The sequence below is a fragment of the Vombatus ursinus genome, unplaced genomic scaffold (assembly GCF_900497805.2).
Source record: "Vombatus ursinus unplaced genomic scaffold, bare-nosed wombat genome assembly UNPS02014770.1, whole genome shotgun sequence".
NCBI classification, from domain to species: domain Eukaryota; kingdom Metazoa; phylum Chordata; class Mammalia; order Diprotodontia; family Vombatidae; genus Vombatus; species Vombatus ursinus.
Genome location: NW_020954548.1, coordinates 10939273 through 10964454, shown reverse-complemented (window position 1 = coordinate 10964454; position 25182 = coordinate 10939273). Strand labels below are relative to the sequence as shown.

At 38.0% G+C, this 25182-nt stretch overlaps 1 protein-coding gene across 2 annotated transcripts in view; it reads left to right on the top strand.

The window, feature by feature from the left end:
- The window catches only part of ADAMTSL1 (ADAMTS like 1), a 397281-nt gene that overhangs the window by 14466 nt on the left and 357633 nt on the right, over positions 1-25182 (top strand). For both annotated transcript variants that reach the window (XM_027862672.1, XM_027862671.1), the window contains exon 2: positions 24904-25031. In XM_027862672.1, the coding sequence (XP_027718473.1) occupies positions 24904-25031 (128 nt within the window). The remainder of the gene's footprint in view (positions 1-24903; positions 25032-25182) is intronic.

Below are 25182 nucleotides of genomic sequence, written 5' to 3'. Positions count from 1 at the left end.
ACTGATTTTAAAGTTATGAGACCCATACAACTGGAGTCATGGTTAATGCAGCTATAAGTATATATTTCTCCTGTCTACTATAATAAATAGTAAATATGATATGTTGTTGAAAGAAAACCAGTATATCAACTGAAAAAAATGAGTAGACTAAATAAACTCAACCACTGGATGTTTATTTTTCAATCGTTAGAAGTTCTTTTTTTTTAATTTACAAAAGAGACAATGTGTTTTAATAAATATTATATGTGACTTTTTTATGTATCTTTCGACAAAATTTCACATCACAAAAAAAAACTATTAGTGTTTTTTTAATGTTATCTCTAATTTATCCTATGTATGTCTTGCTTGTATATAATTGCATGTTGTTTCCCCCATTTGACTGTGAGTTCCCTAAGAGCAGAGACTATCTTTTACCTTTCTTCGTATCACCAACAATTAATACAGTACCTGGTACCTAGTAAACACATAATAAATACCTGTTGGCTTGATTTGTCCTTTATAGTATCTAAATATACCAGAGTCCCTTATTAAGTGTCTGATATCATTCCCTAGGATATTTTCATCTAAAAATGACAGGAATGAAACTCAAAGGGAAGAATTGTAGCAATTAGTTTGGGGGTGAGTAAATTGTTGGGGAGGGGCAGGCAGGAAGGATGGTAGAGATGGATTGCAAGGCATTTCTGGTACCCATGAAGTCAAACCTTCCCTGTCTTTTTTGCCTAGTCTTAACCTGGATGCAAATTCTTTCTAGTGGCCAAAAAATTGTTGTCCATACCCTGAGGATTTGGGGTTGATGGCAATGGAAGGAGGCCCCTTTTATTATGTAGCTCTTGTCACTGACAAACAGGAAGCTATTTATCTGCATGGGTGCCTTTAGGGCTTTAGGATATGGTACTGAGGTTCAAAGTTGAGGGCTGTATAATACATTCAACACCTATAGTCAGTGCTTACTTAACGCTCAGAGGTTCTGCTTTCTTTTCCAAAACTTATTATTTAGGAAATTCACCTGTCCCTTAAAATTCCTGGGCTTAGGGCACAATATACAAGAGGAACAATAGAGGTAAATTGAATTCAGCTTTGAGTCATCAAGTAGCTTGGACTTTTCAGAGAGTTAAAAGAATTTTATGAAAAATATCTCAAGGGGGTGTTTGAGTTTTTCTGGTTTTTTCCTCCCTGCTTTCTTCTTTGTATATAGAAAATGTGTTCCAAGCTTTCCCTCATAATATTAGTATTACTTAGAGGTTTAATGACTTTTGCCTGTTGACAGTGAGTGAAATATTTTCCACATTAACCTAGGAGTTTGTTTTAGCCATATCTTGATGTCCAGGTATGGGTAACGAAATTGAAGAGTGAAGATTTACAGATCGCTAGAAGGTAATAAAAGCAACTGCACTGCCACATTCTAATGGGAATTAGAGCAGGAAGTTTCTTAAGTTACTTGATAGTAGCAACCTGAGTATTTCCGTAGCCTTCAGGCTGCCTTTTTTTTTTTTCTTTCTGTCATTATTTTTTGAAGGAATGTTATAACTAGAGTAATTGAAAGTTCATTCATACAGGTATAAGTGACTTGGGTTTGGTTAGCCTGGGAAAAGGAAGGCGCCAGGATGACAATAATAATAGTTTCAAAGTATAGAAAGAGAGGAAGTGTATTATAATGGTTTCGAGGACTGGCCTTAGAGTCAAGAGGTCCTGGATTCAAGTCCTGACTCTGATACACTCTTGTGGGATCTTTGGCAGTCTTTCAGTGCCCCAAGGCACCTTTCAAAAACTACAAATTATAAATGAGTTCTGGAGGTTGCACTGAGGGAAGGAATTTCTAAACTATAGTTCCTTTCACTGATGAAACCACGGTTCTGGACATGCCGACCCACCCAAAAAATCTGTAAAATCTTACTACAAATGCAACTAATTCGTTTTGATCACCACAGATGACAAAGTACTTCATGGTTGCTGTTCGGTAGTTTCAGTTGTGTCTGACTTTCTATGACCCCATTTCTGGCAAAGATACTAGATTGGATTACCATTTCCTTCTCCAGCTCATTTTACAGAAGAGGAACTAAGACAAACACAATTAAGTGACTTGTCCAGGGTCACACAGCTAGTTAGTGTTTGAGGCTTGATTTGAACTCAGGTCCACCTGAATACAGGGCTAATGTTTTATCCGCTGCATCACCTAGCTACCCCTAAAGGATTCATACAGTGTCAAAATAATAAAGAGATGGATCAAATACACAAAAGAAAGACTTGAATAATAGGTTTATTATGAATTTAGGTACTATCGTTTGCGATCTGAGATTGTTGCCATTTCTCCCCAAAACCTTAATTCCAACTTTTGATTCATCCAACCTGGCATTTCCCATGATATATTCTGCATATAAGTAAAGCAAGTAAGGTGACAATATGCAACCTTGTCATTCTCCTTTTCCAGTCTTAAAACAATCATTTGTTCCATATTCGGTTCTAACTGGTACTTCTTGGCCTGCATACAGGTTCCTCAGGAAACAAGTGAGATGATCTGGTACTCATATCTTTGAGGACTTGCCACATTGTGTTGTGATTCACACAGTTAAAGGCTTAAGTGTAGTCAATGAAGCAAAAGTAGATATTTTTCTGGAACTCCCTTGTTTTCTCCATAATCTAATGGATGTTGGCAATTTGGTTTCTAGTTCCTCTACCTCTTTGAAAACCTCTTCGCTTCTGGTAATTCTAAGTCCACATATTGCTGAAGCCTAACTTGCAGAATCTTGAGTATAACCTCGCTGGTGTGTTAAATGATGGCAATTGTTCAGTAATTTGAACAATCTTGGCAATGCCCTTCTGTAGGACTAGGACAGAAATTGATCTTTTCCAACTCAGTGGCCACTGTTATATTTTCCAAATTTGCTGTCATATTGAGTGCAGCACTTTAACAATATCACCTTTTAGGGTTTTAAATAGCTCAATAGAAATTCTATCACCTCTGCTAGCCTTCTTGTTAGTGATGCTTCCTAATGACCACATGACTTTATTCTCCAGGATATATAGTTCATGATCAGTAATCATGCCATCCTGTTATTGGTGAGGTTAAGATTTTTTTTGTATTGTTCTTTTGTGTATTCTTGCCACCTCTTCTTAATATCTTCTGCTTGTGTTAAACCCCTACCATTTTTGTTTCTTATCACACCCATTTTTGCACTTTCCCTTGATATCTCTAATTTTCTTAAAGAGATCTCTTGTCTTTCCAATTCTATTGTTGTCTTCTATTTCTTTGCACTGCTTATTTGCGAAAACTTTCTCTCTTCTTGCTATTCTCTAGAATTCCACATTCAATTAGGTATATCTTTCCCTTTCTCCTTTACCTTTCACTTTCTTCCTTTCCTCAGCTGTTTGTAAAGTCTCATTGGACAGCCATTTTGGTTTTTTGCTCTTCTTTTTCTTTGGAATATTTTTTTGTTGCTGCCTCCTGTACAATATTGCAAATCTCTGTCTGTAATTTTTCAGGCACTTTATCTACCAAATCTAATCCCTTAAATCTATTTATCATCCCCACTTCATCTTCATAAGGGATGTTATTCAGGTCATACCTATATGGTCTGATGGCTTTCCCTACTTTTTTTCATATTAAGTCTGAATTTGCAATAAGAAGCTCATGACCTGAGCCATAGTCAACCTCAAGTCTTGTTTTAACTGACTGTATAGAGCTTCTCTACCCTTGACTGCAAAGTATATAATCAATCTGATTTCTGTATTGACCATCTGGTAATGGCCATGTATAGAGTCACCTTTTGGGTTGTTGCAAAAGAGTGTTTGTTATGACCATCAAGTTATCTTGACAAAACTCTATTAGTCTCTGCCCTGTTTCATTTTGTAATCCAAGTCCAAACTTTCCTATTATTTTAATTATCTTTTGATTTCCTACTTAACATAGCAATGCCCTATGATGAATGTGATATCTTTTTTTGGTGTTATTTCTAGAAGATGTTATAGGTCTTCATAGAACTGATCAACTTTGGCTTCTTCAGCCTCAGTGGTTAGAGCATAGATTGGTATTACTTTGATGTTGAACAGTTTGCCTTGGATTAAAAAAGATATGATTCAGTCATTTTTGAGATTATACCCTAGTACTGCTTTTCTCACCCTTGTATTGACTATGAGGGCTACTCCATTTCTTCTAAGGCCTTCTTGCCCACAGTAGTATACAGTAATCATCTGAATTAAACTTACCCATCCCTGTCCATTTAAGCTCATGGACACCCAAGATGTTGATGTTTAATCTTCCTATCTGTTGTGTGACCACATTCACCTTATCTTGATTCATAGATCTTACATTCCAGGTTCCTATGCAACATTGATCTTTGCAGCATCAGACTTTCCTTTCATCACCAGAAGCATCCACATCTGAGCTTCCTTTGGGCTTTGGTCAAGCTGCTTCATTAGGACTAGAGCACAACTTTTGGTTGGCCTCTGCTCTTCCCCAGTAGCATATTGGACACTTTCCAACCTGCAGGGCTCATCTTCCGATGTCATCTCTTTTATCATTTTAGTACTGTCCATGGAGCTTTCTTGGCAGATACTGGAGTGGTCTGTCATTTTCTTCTCCAGTGAATCACCTTTTGTCAGAACTCTCCATTACAATCTGTCATAAGGGTAACCCTTTATGACATAGTTCATAGTTTCATTGAGCTATACAAGCTCCTCTGCCACAAGTAGGTCTCCTTTTCTTGGAGATTTTATAGTAGAAATTGGATGGCCATTTATCATTGCAGAGATTCTTGTTTAGCTCTGACTTGGACTAAAGGGCCTCAGAGTTTCATTCCTACTCTACTGTGATTCTGTTAAAACCATGATTCTGAGTGAAACTAAAAGATATAACTAGAGGGGAAAATAACTATGGAGGAGATATAGATTCTTTATTATAGAAAAGAATTAATTTTTCCAAAGCAGTATATCAAAAGCTATAGATACAAGAATTTTAGCAAAACTCAGTTATTTTCTGGATTAATGAAGAGGATAGTTACTGAGCTGGAGATATCCCAAAATTTGAGAAGGGAAGCTAAACACAATAAACTCCAGGTTTGCAAATTTCAAATCATCAGCTTTTTTTCTTCTTTGCACCATTTTGTGATACTTTTGTGAGAAAGAGACAATAAGAAACAAAGAGAAATGGACCAGTTCATTACTCCACCAGCAGCTCAGTAATATACCTGTCTTTGCCAAGAAAACCCCAGAGAGGATCACAAAGAGTCAGATATGACTGAACAACAACAAGGTTTCAAGTGTTTCTCTTATAAACAATATATTGTTGGATTCTGGTTTCTAATCCATTCTTCTATCTATTTTTTATGGGTGAACTCATCCCATTCACATTCATAATTATGATTACTAACAAAAGTTTTAAAATAACTATTGCACTTCCCTCTTTGAACCAATCCTGATGAGAGTTTCAAGCATTGCCTGCCACCACCACCCCATTTTCCTCTCCACTGTAAAAGCTCTTCCTTGGACACTTCTTTTATGTGAGAAAATTTTCCCCATTCTATTTCTATCTTCTCCCTTCTCCCACTGCATCCCTCTTTTTCACCCTTTCTTTTTTTTTTTGGAGATCATTCCAACATAATTGATTCACATCTATGCCTTCTATCTTTGTACTTTTTTAAATTGCCCTAATAATAATAACATACTTAGGAATGACATGTATCATCATCCCATATAGGATTGTAAATAATTTAGCTTTATTGAGACACTTATGATCACTCTTTCATGTTTACCTTTTTAACATTCTTTTGAGTCTTCTATTTAGATGTCAGATTTTCTATTCAGCTCTGATCTTTTCTTCAGGAATGCTTGAAAGTCTTCTACTTCATTAAATATCCATTTTTCCCATGAAGGATTATACTCAGTTTTGCTAGGTAGGTTATTCTTGGTTGTAATCCTAGCTCCAGAACATCATATTCTAAGCCCTCTGCTCCTATAACATGGAAGCCACTTAATCTTGTATGATCCTGATTGTGGCTCCATGATATTTGAATGATTTCTTCCTGACTGTTTGAAGAACTTTCTCTTTGACCTGGGAGCTCTGGAATTTGGCTATAATATTCTTGGGAATTTTCATTTTGGGATCTCTTTCAGGAGATGATCAGTGGATGTTTTCAATTTCCATTTTGCCTTCTGAATCTAAGATATTGGGACAGTTATCCTTGATAATTTCTTGAAATATATCTAGGCTCTGCTGTCTATCCTATCTCTCTTCTCAGTTGGCAGCCTTCCTTTCTCTTCAATGTGCAGTCCTGCCTCTGCTCAATAAAGAGGGAAGAGACTGTCCTTCCAATAGAAAAAAAAAAAAGAAAGATCTAATTCCAGTTCAACACTCCTCTGAGCTATGGAAGGGAAGAGTGTCCAGCCTCTGAACATTCCTGGGGATTGCCTGTCTCTTTCTACCCCCTTCCACTTCCCATGTCCCCCCAGCTAAATCAGACATAGCCTTTGGGTCTTTTCCTCTCCACAGAAGTGGGACAGATTCCACAGATTTATCCATGTCATCCGCAATCCATTGATACTTAAAGGCCAACCCTTACAGACAAGAAAATCTTTATGAGCACATACTTGTAACACTTTTTTAAATACACATTTAAAATGATCTGGGTGAAATTCATCTTTGAAAAAATCCAACTGTGAAATGTCATAAGAATAAAGAAGAATAATTACCTGTTTAAAAAAAAGAAAAAGAAATATATTTAGGCTCTTTCTTTGATCATGGTTTTCAGGTAGTCCAATAATTCTTAAAGTATCTCTCCATTTATTTCGCAGGTCAGCTCCAATGATTTTCTTCATATTTTTTTCATTCTTTTGATTTGTTTTTTGTTGGTTTGCTTCTGTCTCATGGAGTCATTAGCTTCTACTTGCCCAATTATAATTTTTAAAGAATTATTTTTTTTCAGTGAGATTTTCTACCTCTTTTTCCATTTGGCCTATTCTGTTTTTAAGTTCTTTTCTTCAGAAAATTTTTGTGACTCTTTTTCCATTAGGCCAATTCTGTTTTTTTAAGGTGTTATTTTCTTCAGTATTTTTTGTGTTTCTTTTACCAAGCTGTTAGTTGTCTTTCATAATTTTCTTGCATCACTCTCATCTCTTTTCCCAATTTTTCCTCTACTTCTCTTATCTCTTTCTTTATATTTTCCAGGAATACCTGTTGGGCTTAGTTCCAATTAGCATTTATTTTTGAGGCTTTGTAGCTGTTTTCACTTTGTTGTCTTCTTATGAGTTTATGTCTTAGTCTTCCCTGCCGCCATAGTAGCTTTTATCATCAAATAATTTTTTCTTTGTTGTTTGCTCATTTTTCAAATTTATTTCTTGATTTTGAACTTTATGTTCACCTTGGGGTGGAGAGGCATTGTGCCAAGCTTCAGGATTTTTTTTTGCGCTGCTGTTTCCAGAGCAAGTTCTGGGGGTCTGCAAATTTTAGTGCTACCAAGGTGGTGTGATGCAGGGAGATATATGGTCACTGTTCTAGTCTGTGCTTGGGTCTTTACCTAGGAAGGGCCCTGGATCCCTGCAACCACAAGCACTAGTACTTCTCTTTGCCTTGGGACTCTGACCAGGGCCCCTGCTCCCTTATAACCAACTCTCAGCACTTCTCTCTGCCTTGAACTGTGACCGAGACAGTGTATAGGTAATGGAGTTGCCAGTCAGTGCCAGCTGTACCCAGTGCCATCAAAGGGTCCCCTGTAATCTCTTTCCGACCATTTGTCCTATCCCCTCACTATCTTAGGGTTGAGAGCTCTTGAAGCTGCTGCTGCTTCTACTGTGACCACTGTTTGCTGCTCCCACATGTGGGTTTCAGACAGTTTTCTACCTTGGTTTCATAGACCTCTCCTGCCAACTTCCTAAGTTTTCTTAGGCCAGAAAAATGTCTCATTTACACATTTTGTTGGCTCTGCCACTCAAAAATATCATTTGAGGCATTATTTTAAAGTTTTTGGGGGGACAATGTTGAGAGAGTTCAGATGAGTTGCCTCTAATCCACCATCTTCACAAGTCAACATTATGAGAGAAATGACTTAAGATACAAACACACCTACTTCCAGGCGATATCATTAGGATGCTGCAGATTCTTCCAAATGCCTCATACCTTGTATATGTACCCTTTCCACCTCTTATACTAATTAGATGGCATTGCATCTAAGAAGACAATACACTGATAAATAATAGTTATAATAATGATTTCAGGATGAGGTAAAATTAGTCAATCATGCAAAAAGTCTATGAAACATCTATACCTGTGTTAGGCGCTATGTTATATAATGAATATGAGGCATTGTTCCTCCATTTTAAGGAAGGTCCCTGACAAGCCATACTTCATTCTCTGGACTTTGCTGCCTTGCTTCAGTTGCCTTGTCCCTTCTCACCTGTGGCTCTCACTGGTGAATTGCCCTTGAAACCTCCATTTTAAGGATGGTCCAAACAAGCCATTCTCCATTCTTCAGACTTTGCCACCCTATCCCCATGTTGGTACCTCTCTCCTCTACAACTTTAAGCTTCTTTTAATGTGTTGTTTTCCCCCATTAGAACATAAGCTCTTTGAGTGCAAAGACTGTCCCTTATATTTGAATCCACACAAATTAGCAAAGTGACTAGCTCATAGCAAGGGCTTGATGAATGCTTGTTGACTTCCATTCTTAGAGAGTTTACAATGCAATATGGAGGATAATTGATACTCATAATAATGACCCTAAAGCACCACAAATTTAAATGTTATATTTTATTATGTCTTGATTTGAAGATTATTATATTCTGGAAGATTTCCAATCTACATATGGAACCTATTCAGTTTGATTCAATAGACATCAATTATATTCCTGCCTGGGCACTGTCTACCAGTGCTAGGGCATACAAAGGTGAAAAACTGGCTAATTCCTGCCCTCAAGGAGTTTACCACTTAATGAGGGATGTGACAACCACAGAGATATGACACAAGATAGAGCCTGAAAAGGACAAAAGAAAGTTCCATGTGATGTGCTATAAAAATGTGAAGAGAGAGATTATGTTTAAGTTATAGAAGAGGTTGGAGACTCAATAAGGTCCATTCAAAAGATATCTCCTTAGCAGGATCTTGAAGGAAAAATTCAATCAGGTAGTCACGTGAAGGTAGTACATTTGGGGCATAGAGGTTAATCTAGAAGTAATGCATAGAGTAGAAAAAGGCATGGTGAGATCAAGGAATAACCAGTCTGGCAAAAATATAGAATGAGTGAAAGTTGTGGAAAATAAGGCTAGACTTTCTTGTCTGTGACCAGACTGTGGAAGACCTTAAATGCCAGCCAAGGTATTTATGTTTTATCTTCTACATTAAGGAAAAGCTACTAAGTTTTCCGAGAACAAATGTGATCAGACTTGCACATTAAGAATATTATTTGCCAGCTCTATGAAGAGTGGATTGAAGAAGAGAGAAAATGGAATCAGGGAAACCAGTTAAAAGGCAACAATCCAAGTGAATATTGATGTGGACTTCATCTAGGATGGTAATAGTGTAAACTGAAAAGGGAAGGGGGAAGGAAGGAATATGAGATGTACTGTGGAGATAAGAATCAACAGGACTTAACAATTGATTGAAAGGAGGAGGGGCAGATAAGCTGAAAGGGAAATCTGAAGTATGCCTCCCAAGGTTAACCAGACTGACTATTCAGCAAATCAAAATTTATTCCCTAAACATCAAAGGGATCAATGGGGATTCACTTATATAAGGAAGTAGAAGAATTGTAAAGAAAGGGGACATTGTTCAAAGATCATTAGAATCTTTTTGATTTTGGATCAAAACCTTCTATAAAAGAATATTTAACTTCTTTTTATCTGGAAAAGTGGCTGCTAAGAACAAGAAAATTAAGTTCATTTTGCTAGGAGGTGGTCAGGAGACCCATGCAGTTTAATTCAGTAATATTTATTTCATTGAATCAAATGTATCATACTCAACTATTCATAGAACCATAGATGTACATCTGGAAGAACATCATCTAATGCAAATGATCAGCTTTTCAGATTAAGAAACTGAGGCCCAATGAGGTTGGTGACCTAGATCACAGAGCTAGCAAGTGGTAAAACTAGAAATCAAACCGAAGTCCTCGTGATTTCATATTCAATGTTCTTTCCATTGTGTCCAAGAGCAATTCAACTTAATTAAACAAAATTTATTTGACATTTACTATGTAGAAGTCACCATATCCATTGAGTTAGAAGTCTTGTATTTAGGAGGTGAAGAAGTCTTCATTTTCTTGATAGAAATAGCAATAGCTGACTTTTTTCCCCATGAAAATGTTAGATTGTGGAACATGGGTTTTATTTTATAAGCAATGGGTAGCTACTCAAGGTTTTTTCTAGAGGTGTGTAGTCCTTTAAGATTTACAACCACTCTCCATACATTTGGTCTTTACAATAACCCTAGGAGGTAGGCAGGACAAGAACTGGTATCTCAATTTTTTCAGCTGAGGCAACAGGGTCAAAGAGTAGAAGTGATTATCCTAAGGTCACATGGCTAATAAATGTCTTATAGGAAATTTGAACCCAGCTCTTTTGGCTCTAGTTTCAGTGACTACATCATTTAGTGAACTGAAAAGATATATAATTATATCTTTCAGACTTTGAATGCTCTCTGTATTACCTTAAAAGGTGGGTTATTCTTGATGCCCATGTCTGTCAACCACATTGAATAATGTTGCTAATTATTAACCTTGCAGTTATCACAGCTAATTCCAGTAGGAGTGTTTGCTCTTCCAGCAGGTGGTTTTACAAGATTCCATACACTTCTAGCTGCTTTCTGGAGCTTCTCATGTGCAGTCATTTTTACAGATGTTTTGCAAATGCATCTAAGCAAAATTTGTTGAATCTCCAGAAAATGCCTGTGGTTAATTGGAGTTGTAGTTTGGCCAGATCTTTGGAAGGGTTGAAGGGGGATATCGGGGGTGGGAAGAGACCTGAAACATTTAGACAGCTCAAAAGGAAGGCCAGAATTCACAAAAAGAACAGAGGAGAAATTTTCATTTGAGGGGGTGTTTTAAACATGCTTATCTTGGGGAGCGGTGGGGTGTGAAAGTCCCTGGAGGTGGCTCTTTATTGTTTTCCTTGTTGCTTGGCATGCTATGTTTTTTCCACTGGAGGGGTATTTTTGTGTGGGAAGGAAAAACAACAACCAGTCACAGTAACTTCCTTTGACTCCCACAGAAACATCAGGTAAAATCCTTCACCCACACCAACACCCCCAATTCCCCCCCATGCAGACACAATTTCACACCTCAAGTGAAAATAGCATAGAAATCTCAAAAACATTCCCACAGCTTGAAGACCACAAAGGTGATGACTGCCTCTGAAACCATAATATTAACCCATTACATCTGTTGGATGGAAGCAAAAAGATTTTGAGTGATTGCAGCCTCTCATGTTTCTTGAGAATTGCATAGCTTGCCTTTGCGAAAGAAATAAAATTATTCAAATGGAGAGGCCTGCCTTGAGCCCTTAATTGAGCTTCATTCAGCAGCTCTGCTGTTACAATTATATCACCAAGTTAGTGATTATAGTGGAAAGAGAAAACCAGACTGAAGGACTGTTCGTAGCAGAAAATGCCTTTAAATCTTTCAGACTATAACTTTTTTTTCTTTTTTGGTTTGTATCCAAATCCTTGACTAGTATTTGAAGTCTCTATCAGAATAAATACAAAATAATATTTATGTTGCTCTTTTATCAGGATTATGACCAAGTAATAATAGTGCCTTTATTTGCTCAGTATACGTTTTTTGTTAATGGAAATTGACGTGGTTAGACTAGTTTATCTATGAAGTTGTGAGAGATTATCTACTTCATAATGCCTCATAGGCAGTCAGAAATTTCCTGAATACTAACCTTTAATATCAGCCATTATTACTATTAATTTGACCGGCTGTGAAGTTTGTTTGAGTAGAGCTTTCCAAAATACCCAGAGGTCTCCCAGTACTTTCTGAGAGGGAGCTTTAATCCATTCCTAGTCCTTGGATGGAATGCAGCAGCAATCAAATTACCCTGGTTCTAAAACAAAAATGCTTCTAAAGCGTTTGACACTGAGCAGAGTCTGGATTTTGTTGCCTAAGAAGTAGCAGAACTGCTTTAATTCTACCTCTTAGATTTTTTCCGGGTTGAAAATAATATCATCAACATAACAATAATGATGATGATGACAACAAATGAGCAGTTTTTAGACATAACCTTAATCTATAAAAATTTAAGGACAATATTTTAATAGATGCTGCTGTACTGAATACCCAATCTCCAAGCTACATGAAATGAAAAGCTTTTAAAATATAGAGATGTCGCAATAAAAATTGAATCAGTGTGAGAACACAACAAAGTATATATCTTCCCCATTATCCTGTACGCTACCAGAGCTATTCCCAAGACGCTTTTAATGAGTTTACAGACAAAAAGCTTACATACTTTTATACAGTAACAAAACAGACCTGTAAAATACTCCCCAGAACACTGAACATCAAAAAATGATAGCAGAAATCATAGCAGGTCTTGTCCCTGAACTGTTTCCATCTGAACCCCATCAAACTAAGATGGGAAAAATGTGATAACAATAATAATGATAACTTGTACTTAAATAGTGCCTTTAGTTTTGCAAAGCACTTTACATACACTGCCTCCTTTTGTCCTCACACCAACCCTGTTAGGTAGATTCTGTTTTTAGAATTATTCTATTATTATTCTCATTTTACAAAGGAGGGAAATGAGTCTGGGAGAGGTCAAGTGACTTGCTCAGGGAAAGCCAAACCTAGTATTCCATCTACTATGCTACACTGAAAAATTCAGAACTTTTATTTTTGGCTTGGAGACTTGATTCACTCGAACAATTTCCATTTCTGCCTCTATGAACATGATTCTCAAGCTCTTATCTCTAGCTCTCTCTTTACACTTGTGTTCTAGTCCTGCATCTTAACCTTTAGGGGCTTCGTATTTCTCACCAACAAAATTAAGAGGTTAGATTAAATTGTTTCTCAGGTCTTTTCCTGCTCGATACACTCTGAACCTGTGATGTCCAACTGCTTACTGAATATGTCCACTGAATGTCCCCTTTGGCACTTTATACTGGACAGGTCCAAAATTTAATTCATTTTCGGTTCCCATCTATACTCCAACTCCCAATTTCCCTATGTCTTGTAAAATCATAGAATCTCAGATTATAGGGCCCTTGAGGCCCATTAGTCAAACCAGAACTAGAATCCCTTTTGACAAAATTGCCAGCAAGTGAATATCCAATGTTGACTTGAAGACCTCTACTGAGAGGTAACCTACCACCTCCCAAGGTCAACCCGTTTTGTTTTGGATACTTCTCACTGTTTATCCTTACAGCAAGACAATATCTACTTCTTTGTAATTTCCACCCACTTCTCTCCTAGTTCTATTCCCTGCAGCCAAGTAGAATCCTTCTTCGATGTAATCAATTCTACAAACTACAAAACAACTGTGGCACGTCTCCTAAATTTTCTCCAGGTTAAATATCTCCAGTTCCTTCACCTGATACTGATACAGTATAAAATAGAGACCCTTAGGACAGCTAGGTGGTACAGCGGACAGAGTGCCAGACCCGAAATCAGGAAGACTCATCTTTCAGAGGTCAAATTTGGCCTCAGACATTTAGTAGCTCTGTGACCCTGGGCAAGTCATTTAACCCTTTTGGTCTCAGTTTCCCCATCTGTAAAATGAGTTAGAAAAGGAAATGGCAAACCACCCCAGTATTTCTACAAATGGAAACATGAAAAGTTGGACACAACTGAAAAATAACTGAACAACAACAAAAAACAGAGACCCTTAAGCATACTGGTTGCCTTTTCCTGAATACCCTATAAGCTTATGAATACGTTTCCTAAAACATGGCATTAGCAATTAAGCAGTACTCCAGATGTAGTATGAGGAGAGATGGATGATCAGTAGGACCAAAAGCTGAAGAGACTGAGTAGAAAAAAGACTAAGAAAAGGTTGCCAAATTTAATCATTAAGAGACCCTTGGTAACCATGGAGAAAATGGTTTCAGTAGAGTGATATGGTTGAAAGTCAGACTGAAAGGGGATGAGAAATGACTGGGATGTGAGGAATTGGAGACAATGATTCTAGACAGCCTTTTCTAAAAGTCTGGCAATGAAAGAGAATAGAACTATTGGATGATGGCTTGAGAGAATAGCAGAATCAAGTGACCAATTAATCATGAGGGAGACTTATACATGTGTGTAGGCCATATAGAGTAAAAATCAAATAAAGAGAGGGACCTGGTCAAGGGGGAAGGGGCCCAAAGGATACAGGAAAAGCCTACATAGAACAGTTGGTCTTCACAAGGAGGATTACCTCTTCACCAAAGACTGGAGCAATAGTAAAGAATGGAGAATTTGTGTGGAGTAAGAGAGAAAGGGAAATTTTCAACAACTGGACTCTGTTTTCTCGGTAAAATAGAATTTGAGATAATATAATGAGAAGAATAGAGGAAGAAATTATATAGGATATTTGAGGATAGAAAAAAAATTTGGACCAGTCACTGAAAAAGTGTGATACAAAATCAAATAGAGAGAGTAGCAATGAGGACCCAGTTAATCTGTATATATGCAGCAGTATTTAGCCCTATGTATCTAGGAAAAGAGAAAGTAGTTGGTGCCTCCAACCCAGTCTTGGTATCTGACAAGACATGACTAAAGACAGGGCAACTGGACAAGGAATCTAAGCACAAAGGATAGGATATAGTTAACTATTCAACTATAAGATTAATACTGAGAAAGATGGAAAGTAGACCAAAGTAAGAATCCTCCTTAGAAGAAGAGGAAGGAATGAAAGAAATGGAGGTAATGGTGAAGGTGAAGAACAGATTTATTAGAAATGAGTCAAAAAGAAATGTGAAAGTATAGAAAGTTTTGATTAGAGATATAAATATCAGAGTACAGGAACATGGATACAGGACAGTTACTGGTGATGGTGAGATCAATGGGCATGATCATTCCTGTGTGGGGTGGATTGAAAAAAAAAGTTGTGGGAGTTTATGGGCATGGAGACCAGATGTTCAAGTGGACATCACCATCATCAAACATCATGTTTATTGAAGTCCCCTAGTATTTTAATAAAGGTGGGTTGGAAAGGAAGACTGAGAACCAGGTATTGAACAATGTTTAAAAAAGAGAGAGAATGATCTGGAAACTAGTAGATAACTTCTCAGCTTTCTCTCATGCACAAATTTGATATATATGTTTTCTGTGCCTGAGGGGCCATCAAGTTCTACCTTTATTTTAACAAGAATCTCTTCTACAAAATTCCCCAGATCTCCAAAGACAAGGTCATGGCATCATAGACTTAGAGCAGGAAGGGACCTTAAAGATCACCTAGTCCAACTCCTTGGTTTTACAGACGAGGCCACTGATGTCCAGGAAGTAGACCTCTTACTCAAGAGAGTCCTCCTTGGAAGAAAAGGAAGGAGTAGAAGGAGGTGATGGTGATGGTAAAGAATAGAACCAAGGCAAAAAGAAAGGTGGAAATATAGAAGATTTTGGTTAGAGACAGAAATATCAGAATTCAGGAACATGGAGATAGGATAGTTGATGGTGATGGTGAATCTGCTCAAGGTCATACACATGGTAAGTGACAGGTGGTATTGGAACACTGCAAAGATCTTACTCTCTGTACTACAACCATGCTAGTTCTCTGGAAACTGATTAACACTGCCTTGTTAATAGTATCACCATTTCCCTTGATAATTAGACTCAAAACTCAGCCTTTTTTTACTATTCTTTTCCCTCATTCTCCACATCCATTCGTTGTACACAGGCTCTTACTTCTTCCTTAATAACATCTATCCCTTAAGTTCCCTCTTTTTCATTCATACTTTGTATCCCTAGGTGCTAGCTCAATATTTTGCACATAGTAGGTATTTAATAAGTATTTGTTTAATTTTAAAACAGTAAGTGGTTCTTAGAGTAATGGGGCATCAGAGGCAATGTGGGTGTTTGCTTAAGAATAACAAGGAGAAATAAGACAGAAATATACCCACATGACCACTTACTGTTGATGAGAATTTTTCTGTCATCTAAATAGTGCTGTTTTCTCTCATCAGAAGCAAGGTACAGATTTGAAGTAATATGAAGGGACTTGCCTAGTGTCACTAGCAAGTCACCATAGCCCCAGATAGTGGTGCTATGATAAGAATCAGATGATTTGAATTGCTTAAGCAAAAACCCACAAAAAATATCTGGGAAGTTCTATGCCTCAGTTTCCCAAAGCCATATTTTTAGGCTATTAGATCTAAAAGCTGATGGGTTTTTATAAAAAGTTATGTAAGTGGTAAATGCCCACCCAATCACCAGGATCAGAGTAAGAAGATAGGATTAGGAGAACAGCATTGTGAATGGAGAGAAAGGGGAATACTTGGCAACTGTTCTGAAGGTAGACTCAATAAAACTTGGCAATTGGATTAGATATGTGCAAGTGAGGAGTGGAGGTTGGGAGCCTAGGTGGCTAGGAGGATAAGATGGCAATGCCTTCAAAAGTAATATGAAAGTTTGGAAGAGGGGAGGGACAGTGTGTGTGTGTGTGTGTGTGTGTGTGTGTTGGGGTAGGAGAGAGATAATTAGCTTTATTTTGGATATGTTTCATTTGAGATGTCTATAGGACATCCAGTTAGAAATCTGGGACTAGAGCTCCAGAGAGAAAGTAGAGCTCGATAAATCTATCTGAGAATCAGCTGCATAAAGATAATAGTTGAACTCATAGTAGCTGATGAGATTGCCAAGGGAGATGGTAGAGAGAAGAGAAATGGACATAGAACCACTAGAGCTTTGGCAGGCATCCATAATTATTGAGCATGACCTGGAGGAAGATGCAGCAAAAGAAATTAAGTAGTCATATAAGGAGGAGGAGAATCAGGAGACAACTATAGCACAAAAATCTACACAGAAGAGAGCATCCAAGAGGACATGGTCATCATCAATGTCAGATGCTACAGATAAGTCAGAAGGATGAAGATAAAGAAAAGGCCATTAGATTTGGCAATTAATAGATTACTAGTAACTTCAGAGAGTGTCGTTTGGGTTCGGTGACGAGGTTGGAGGCCAGACCACAGAGTAATTAGAAGAGAGACAGAGACAGAGCAGCAGTGGAGGTGCCAATTGTAGACAATTTTCTCAAGGTCAGTTAAGGGGGAGGAGGTAGAGATATAGGACAATAGCTAGCTGAGGTGTTGAGATCAAGTGAGGCTATTTTTAAGGACGGGTTCATGGACAAGTTGGTACACAACAGAAAGCTGCAAATAAAGATAGATTAAAGATTAGTGAGAGACTATGGCTGTTAGAGGAGGCAAATCAGATGGGAAAGGTGTTATTTGACTTTTAGTCTTCTGCAACAACTCCATTCCTACTTTTCCAGTCTTCTTACAATTTACTGCCCTCCATGCACTCTTCCAACCAGTAACAGTGATCTTCATGTTACTATAATTTACCCTATACCAGACTAAGTGCCTTTTTGCTGGCTAATCCCCCATGCTTGGAGCGCGCTTCTCACCTCTGCCTCCTGCCTTCCTGGCTTCCTTCAAGACCTAGCTCAAATCCCATCTTCTGCAAGAACCTTTTCCCAGTATTTCCCTCTACAATCCCTACCATCCCTAAGTGTCATCCCCCTAAGATTACTTCCCACTTACACTGTGTATGTCATATGTGCAGTTATTTGGATGTTTTCTGTATCATTACAAGGTGAGCTTCTTGAGGGCAGGGAATATGTTTCTACTTTCCTTTGTATTCCCATTGTTTAGTGCAGTGACTATAAATAGTAAGTGCTTAACAAATGCTTGTTGTTGTTGATGAAGATGATGACGATGATGGTGGTGGTGGTGAGGGTAGTGGTGGAATCACAGATGTAAAGCAGTTTGTCTTGGCAAAAAGAAGAGCAACCCAGGGCAGCTAGGTGGTGCAGTGGATAGAGCAGCGGCTCTGAAGTCAGGAGGACCTGAATTCAAATCCAGCCTCAGACCAAACACTTGACAATTACTAGCTGTGTGACCCTGGGCAAGTCACTTAACCCCAATTGCCTTAAAAAAAGAAGAGCAACCCTTTCATGTGAGATAAGGGTGAAGGAAGAGCTAGTGGGGGAAAGATCTTTGGGTAGTTATGGACCACTTGGCCACAGTCAAGTAGTTGTTGGAAAAAGTGTTGTCAAAATCCAGAGAGTATGCATTTATTAAGTTTAGCTACATTTGCTATGCATGGCAAAGTTATCATGGGACAGAGATTGTATAAAAAAAATATTGATTCTAAAATTGTGTTTGAAATGTAACTTTACAAAAAAATTTTTTTTAAGTAAAACATCAACTAAGCACTATAACCACACTGTTTGTTCTTAACTATATCCCTTCCCAAAGATTCACATACTTGATCTGTCTGGCTTTTTAAGCACATTAGTCCCCAATACATACACAGAATAAACATGCACATGCTACAGAAAGATGGTTCTCTCATCATGGGTAGAGTTCCTTTTTTTTGTTCAAGCTGCTTTCACTTAGATGTATATGACAATCATTTTGTACTGTCCCATGAAATTCCAGATGTGTTAAAAAAAAATAAATGTTGTGTCTGTTCTTCGAGAGTTAAAACAGACTCAAGTGCCCCAGTGCTAATCTTACAGTAGGATTCTGGCTACCTTCCATCTACTCAATATCCATCTCCAGTGTGCTAATTTAGAAATATCCCCTTCCCCACCCGACCCCCATTAGAATATAAGCTCCTTGAGGTCAGTCACTATTTTTGCTTTTCCTTTCTATTCCTATGGCTTACCCAGGGCCTGACATGTACTCCGTATTTAATAACTGCCATGATTAATTAATTGATTGCTTAATCAATTGACCATAGCACAGATCTTTGAAGTTTCCACATCTTTCAAGAGTTATCTCACTAACTATGTGAACTTGTGCATATTTGTAAAATACTCCAATAGACCAATGTATCTGTGATGTCATCAATGTGGGTATTCCCTGCCATGTTGCAGGTCAAAACCCATCCCTGCCAGCCTGTTCTGTACAACTCTTGCCTGTGTCTTCCCATGAGTTCGCCATAGGAGGTCTTCCTTGTGATATCACCAGCTGGTGGCACAGTGGATAGAGCATTGGGCCTAGAATCAGGAAGACCAGAGTTTAAATCCAGCCTCAAATACTTACTAGCTATGTGTAAAAAGTTACTGAATCTCTATTTGCCTCAGTTTCCTTGTCTGCAAATGGGGTAATAATAGCGCCTATCTCCCAAAGTTGTGAGGACCAAATGAGATTATAATTGTAAATCGCTTAGCACAGTGCCTGGCACATAGTAAGCACTATACAAATGTTAGCTATTATTATTTTCTTATCTTTTTAAGTCATGTCTGACTCTTCATGACCTTATTTGGGATTTTCTTGGCAAAGATACTGGAGTGGTTTGCTATTTCCTTCTCCAGCTCATTTTACATGTTAGGAAACTGAGGCAAACAGGGTTAAGTGACTTGCCCAGGGTCACACAGCTAGTGTCATTTGAACTCAGGAAGATGAGTGTAATGACTCCAGTCCTGGCACTCTATCCACTGTTTGCCCAGCCCCATTGTTATTATTGTTATTCAGTATTCTCAACTATAAAATAGAGATGATAATAACAATTATCTCCCAGAGTTGTGAGGATCAGATCAGATATTTGTAAGTGCTTAGCACAGTTCCTGGCACATAGTAGGTATTTAGTAAATGCTTCTTTCCTTCCTTCCTTTCTTTTCTTCCTTCTTTTCTCTTCTCTCTGCTTGTTCCTTCCTTCCTCCTTCCCTTTCTTCTTTCCTTCTTCCACCTCCTTTTCTTTTTCCCTTTCTTCCTTTCTACAGCTGCACCTCTGCCGGGTGATGACTTGCTTTCACAGTGTACCTAGCCCACCCTCCTTTTTGATCATACATTTCTTGAACAGAATCCTTTAGGCTACTTCCCCTTCATTCTTTGTAATCAACTGCAGATTGTCTGTGCCCTTCATGTGCTTCTCCCAGGGTCCTTGGGATTATCTTCCTCACTTCTTCAGAGACCATAGTGTTCTGTGATGCATAGAGATATAGAGACAACACATAGCTGTGAAACCCAAACATAAAAATGGAGATTCATTCAATTCCTTAAGCAAATGTTTATTAAACAAACCTAGATTTACAAAATCATATTAGCCAAATACCTCTTACTTTTGTGTACAAAAACTCTAGTTCGGTGCAACCTGAATTATTATTGTTTTATTGATAAATTATGTTCCTAAGATGTTCTGAGGTTTACACAACACTTTCCTCACAACAACCCTGTGCAATAGTCAATACAAGTAGGACCAACCCCATATTACAGATGGATCTGAGAGGTAAAGTTACTGCCCATGGTCACACAGCCAGTAAATGTCTGATCTGGGATTACAAACGTAATCTGTAAAATGAGGGAGTCATATTAGATTATCTCCAAGGTCTTTTCCATCTGTTGATCGATAATCCAGGTGTCCTGACTCCAAGGCTAAACCCCTCCCCATCATATCATATTGCCTATACCCCTCCCTCCCACTCCTCTGGTGCAATATTGGAAGATAAATAAATAAATACACACACATCTACACTTATATACATATATACATATACCTACATATGTGTGCATTTATATGTTTATATATTTTAAAGATATACATTTTTCCTGTGTATTCCTTATATTTGTATGCATTTATAGGCACACAATTCTCCACTCTGTTGTTCCTTAATCTTCCTTTTTCCTACAGTATCTTGCAAATGGGCTTCATAACCTGCTCAAGCTCTAATGAACAAGATTTCTATACAAAGAGATCTGTATATATGAGGTCAATCTGAGGCTAAGTATATATTGGGCAGTGAAGAACAGGGAAAATATTGCTTCATACAATTACTCAAAGGGTTTTAAGTACTTGTAACTGTCAGGCCTGGAGCTGTTCACCTGAGATTTTGTTTCTGAAATTGGCCCTGAGAATACAGAACAAAACTGTAGGATTAAGGATGAATTTAGATAAACCAGTAATGGCAAGAAAAGGAAACCACCCTAACACTGCTGGAGTGAAGGAAACTCCTTCTATCCATGAGACAGAAAAAATGAATCATGACTAAAGATTGTATTTTAGGAAATTAGCATTTGCCAATGCTTAGAGAAACATTGGACTGAGGATGAGTGAAGATGCTCTTGACAGGTTCTCAGTACTTTTATAAGGGGGGAGCTATGGTGGAGATGGGACAGGAAGTGCTTGTTAAAGGTAACTCCTGGGGTCAGTTTGACTGGTCCATGGATCTAGAAAGGTTTAGATCTTGTTTTATGTTAACTTAACTGGAACAACTCCAGGGTAGTGATCTTTCTTACTGGAAAATTAGGTACCAAATTAGAAACCTCTCCACCCTCACCCCCAAGGAGAATGTAAGCTTTTTTATTTTTCTTCATATGCCTAGCACTTAGCACAATGCTGAGAAGGAGAACATAATAGGCACTTACTAAATGTTTATTCAATTGAATTGCCTTGAACCATGGGTAAAGCCATCCCCTCAGAAATGGGCTCCAAAAATGTATGAGTCAAAAAGGAGTGCCATTATCCCATAACAATACCTTCATGATGAAAAAAATTGATGAAACAAATCCCATGATAGGGAATGGGCTTTTCTTCACAAGGTAGAACTAGAGTTTAGATTCAGTTTTACCTCTTTTTTTTTTTTTTATAAGTCACCATCTGATGAAACATCAGCCAGGATGCTCAGGATCAGTGTCTGGTTTGTTTGTTTTGTTTTGTTTTGTTTTTTTGTTTTTTGTTTTGTTTTTTAGTAGATAGATGTTAATATCCAAAGACCATCATCTTACCTGGCACTCTTGCTGAAATTTCCAACAGAGCCAGGGATAATCTCTTGATCTTGATTTTTATGGCATTGTTGACCTTGGTTCGGAGGCATTCAGATTAATTTAATCCATTAGTATAATGGAGAAGAAGGCTAATGCACACAGGCAGGGCATCCAAGAGAAGTGAAGATGTTAGGCATAGTAAGTATTGGCTGTTGCTTTCCAATTCACCCTCTAATTCACCCCTGCTTTTAGTTGACTTAGTTTCACTCACTAGGTGAAAACGGAAGATCACATTTTTTGTTAATTTACTATCAAGTACATAGGTGTTCACATGCTCAAGTTTTAAAGTAATAAACAAGTCCTAACTGGATTAAGCATGTTATATGCTTATACTGAGGGCCCTCTTAAAAAAGGCAATAAACAAATGCTAGGAGATTTTAAACGACCTTAAAGGCATTGCTAGAATGTCATTCTTGGTTGTAGATGCTGAGTTCTGGCAAAGTTAAAGAAGAGGAAAATCACTTTACTTTCCTTAACATTGAACATGGATTCAGTTGAAATGAATTATGTTTATTCCACTTGTTAAAAGAAAACTTGGAGTTTGTTCCAGTTTGAGACCACATGCTTTCTGGGAATATATGTTTTATAACAAATCTTGGAATGCAAAAAGCAGGCACATGCCTCTCTGCTGGGTGAGTGTGCAGAGGAGTTCAAGGGGATGTGGACCCTCAGTGGGCCTGCCTCCTCGAGCTGCTCTTGGCATCAGTGATGAGGTAAGGGTGGTTAGTCATCGAAGCAACACCTTGGACCCCTTATTAACAGCTCCTCAAATGAGGCATGTGACCAGGGGAGAGGGGGGAAAAGGTCAACATGGAGTTTGAAATCATTTGCTTCTTTACAAAAACACAATAATAGTCACATATTTTCATTTTTCAAAAATCTTACCCAGAGAGCAGCCAGCTGGAATAACCTTAATAAACTGGCTTTCTGGGCCTCTTATCTCACATGTAAATGCTAATAAGATTGCATCTGGGGATGGAGTACAGCTGTGAATGTTGCATATTTGATTTTTTGCAGCTGTAGGGACTGGATATCATCATAGCTTATAATCACTGATCTTGCTCACTTTAATCACTTCATTTATCCTAGCAATTATGGAGGCTGATTCAAATTTCAGTTGCATTTTATTTGAATAAAATAAGGGAAATTGCATTTAGTAAATTTATATTTGTTACATGCTCAATAAGTGGATCAAACATCACTTTCAGAACTGCCTAATCTTTCTGCCAATCATGCACAGAGAAGCAATCCATTGCACCTAGATTTAGCAGAAGGCAGGTTAGAGAGTGATATACAGTGTTGTGATCCTTGATGGACTTTAAAGATGGGGCATTTATGTAGTAAGCATGTAAAGGAAACATTTGGGAATGCCCACTCCTATGGCAGAGGGGTAAGTCAGTCTAGTCCTTTAACTCCTCTTTCCCCACCCCCCCTATTTAATTGAGCCCTGGAAAAAAACAGTGCTCCATATTGCTGTGATTAGAGATTGATTTTGTCAAGCCAATAAAACAGGCATCAAGGCTCAATAAATATTTTCTTCTGGAAGGAAGGGCTTTTTGTGTGGCAGATGTGATTCTGTTACCTATGCCATTTTGTATTTTATAGAAGCTGGAAATTACAGTCTGGTCACATCACCAGACAAATTTGACATTGTATGTATTTGGAAAGTTCCATCCCAGAAAAGATCAGTAGGCCCCATGGTAGAATAGAAAGTGCAATGGCTTTTGAGGGCATATGGGGCATAATGCAGAGAGAACTGGATTGTGAGTCAAGAGAGACCTGATTTTGAATCCCACCTTAGGTACTTAGTAGCTGTGTTAGACTGGGGAAGTTACTACATCTTTCTGTGCCTGATTTTCCTCATCTGTAAAATGAGTAGGGGTTGGACTCAGTGTCATTTAAGGTCCTTTCCAGCTTTAAGTCTGTTATTTTGTTGACCTGGATTTCAGTCCTTCAATATTTAGCTTTCTGGACCTTAGTTTCCTCATCTGCAAAATAAAGATAGAATAATGATGTATTGGAGTAAGGAAAACATGAGTTCAAGTGCCCTGTCTGGCACATACTAATTGTGTGACCAAGGACATGTCAGTTAATCTCTCCAGTACTCAGGGAACTCTGTAAAACTGTAAATTACAGAGAAGTTCTCGATATGTATCCATGGAGAGGAGTTTCTACCCTGGGAGTTCTTGACAATGATGAAATCACAGGTCTAGAACCCGTCTATCCTTTTTTCCCCACCCACCCCAACCCCCATTCCAAATGCTACCTTCGGAAGCAATAGTAAAGTCTTTTGTAAATTTTTAAGTAATTTTAAAATGTGGGTTATTGTTATTATGCCTGAAGAATGAGTCGTCTCCCTGAACTGCATCAAGATCATATTTGCTTTGCTCTATAAGCTCATTGTTTGGGACCTAAATAAGAAATTTACCAATTATATTCAATTTTTAGCCAGTGGTTATAAGTCCTGTTTCTATAGTAATTAGTACTTTTATTGCAAAACCCTCTGAGATAGTTGGTATTGTCACCATTTTGTAAGTGAGGACATTGAAGCCCAGAAAGTTTCAGTTACTTACCCAGGACTCTAAAGCTCATTAAGTGGCAGAATCAGGACTCAGAGTAGGGGTATTCTGATACTATTTGCAAAGGAGGTTGTAGATCTCTGTAAACGCACCCACACCATGAATTTTTAGCTATAGGAGAAACACAAAGCAATGATGATCCCTTTAAATAACATTCACAGATTTTATAGAAGTGTTGAATTTTATTAATAAACCTGGACACTGGAAACTTATGTGCAAGTTTGGACACCCAGTGACATTTGCTAATCCTCAAGTGATTATTGTACTTGTGCTACCTGGTGCAATGGTCTGTGCGATAAAATGGTGCCTCCCAATTCTAAACTAAATTAGTCAATTGTATTTTAAGATGGGTTTGAGGCTACTCAATGTTTAAGAGTTCTTTGACAAGTATTGGGACACACACCATTGAAAATGTTATGTCTCTTTCAGAGTTCCAGGACAGCTCGATCTGAGGAAGACCGTGATACATTGTGGGATGCCTGGGGTCCATGGAGTGAATGCTCCCGGACTTGTGGAGGAGGAGCCTCCTATTCACTGAGACGCTGCCTTAGCAGCAAGTAAGTGAAGTACCAAATTTTCTTTGGGACTTTGGAGAGAACAAACATACAGGCTATCACTGAGTTTGGTACACATTTTGAAACAGCTACTATAAATAGTTTTGGTACATATAGGTGCTTTTTGGTTTTCTTTGATCTCTTTGGGATACAG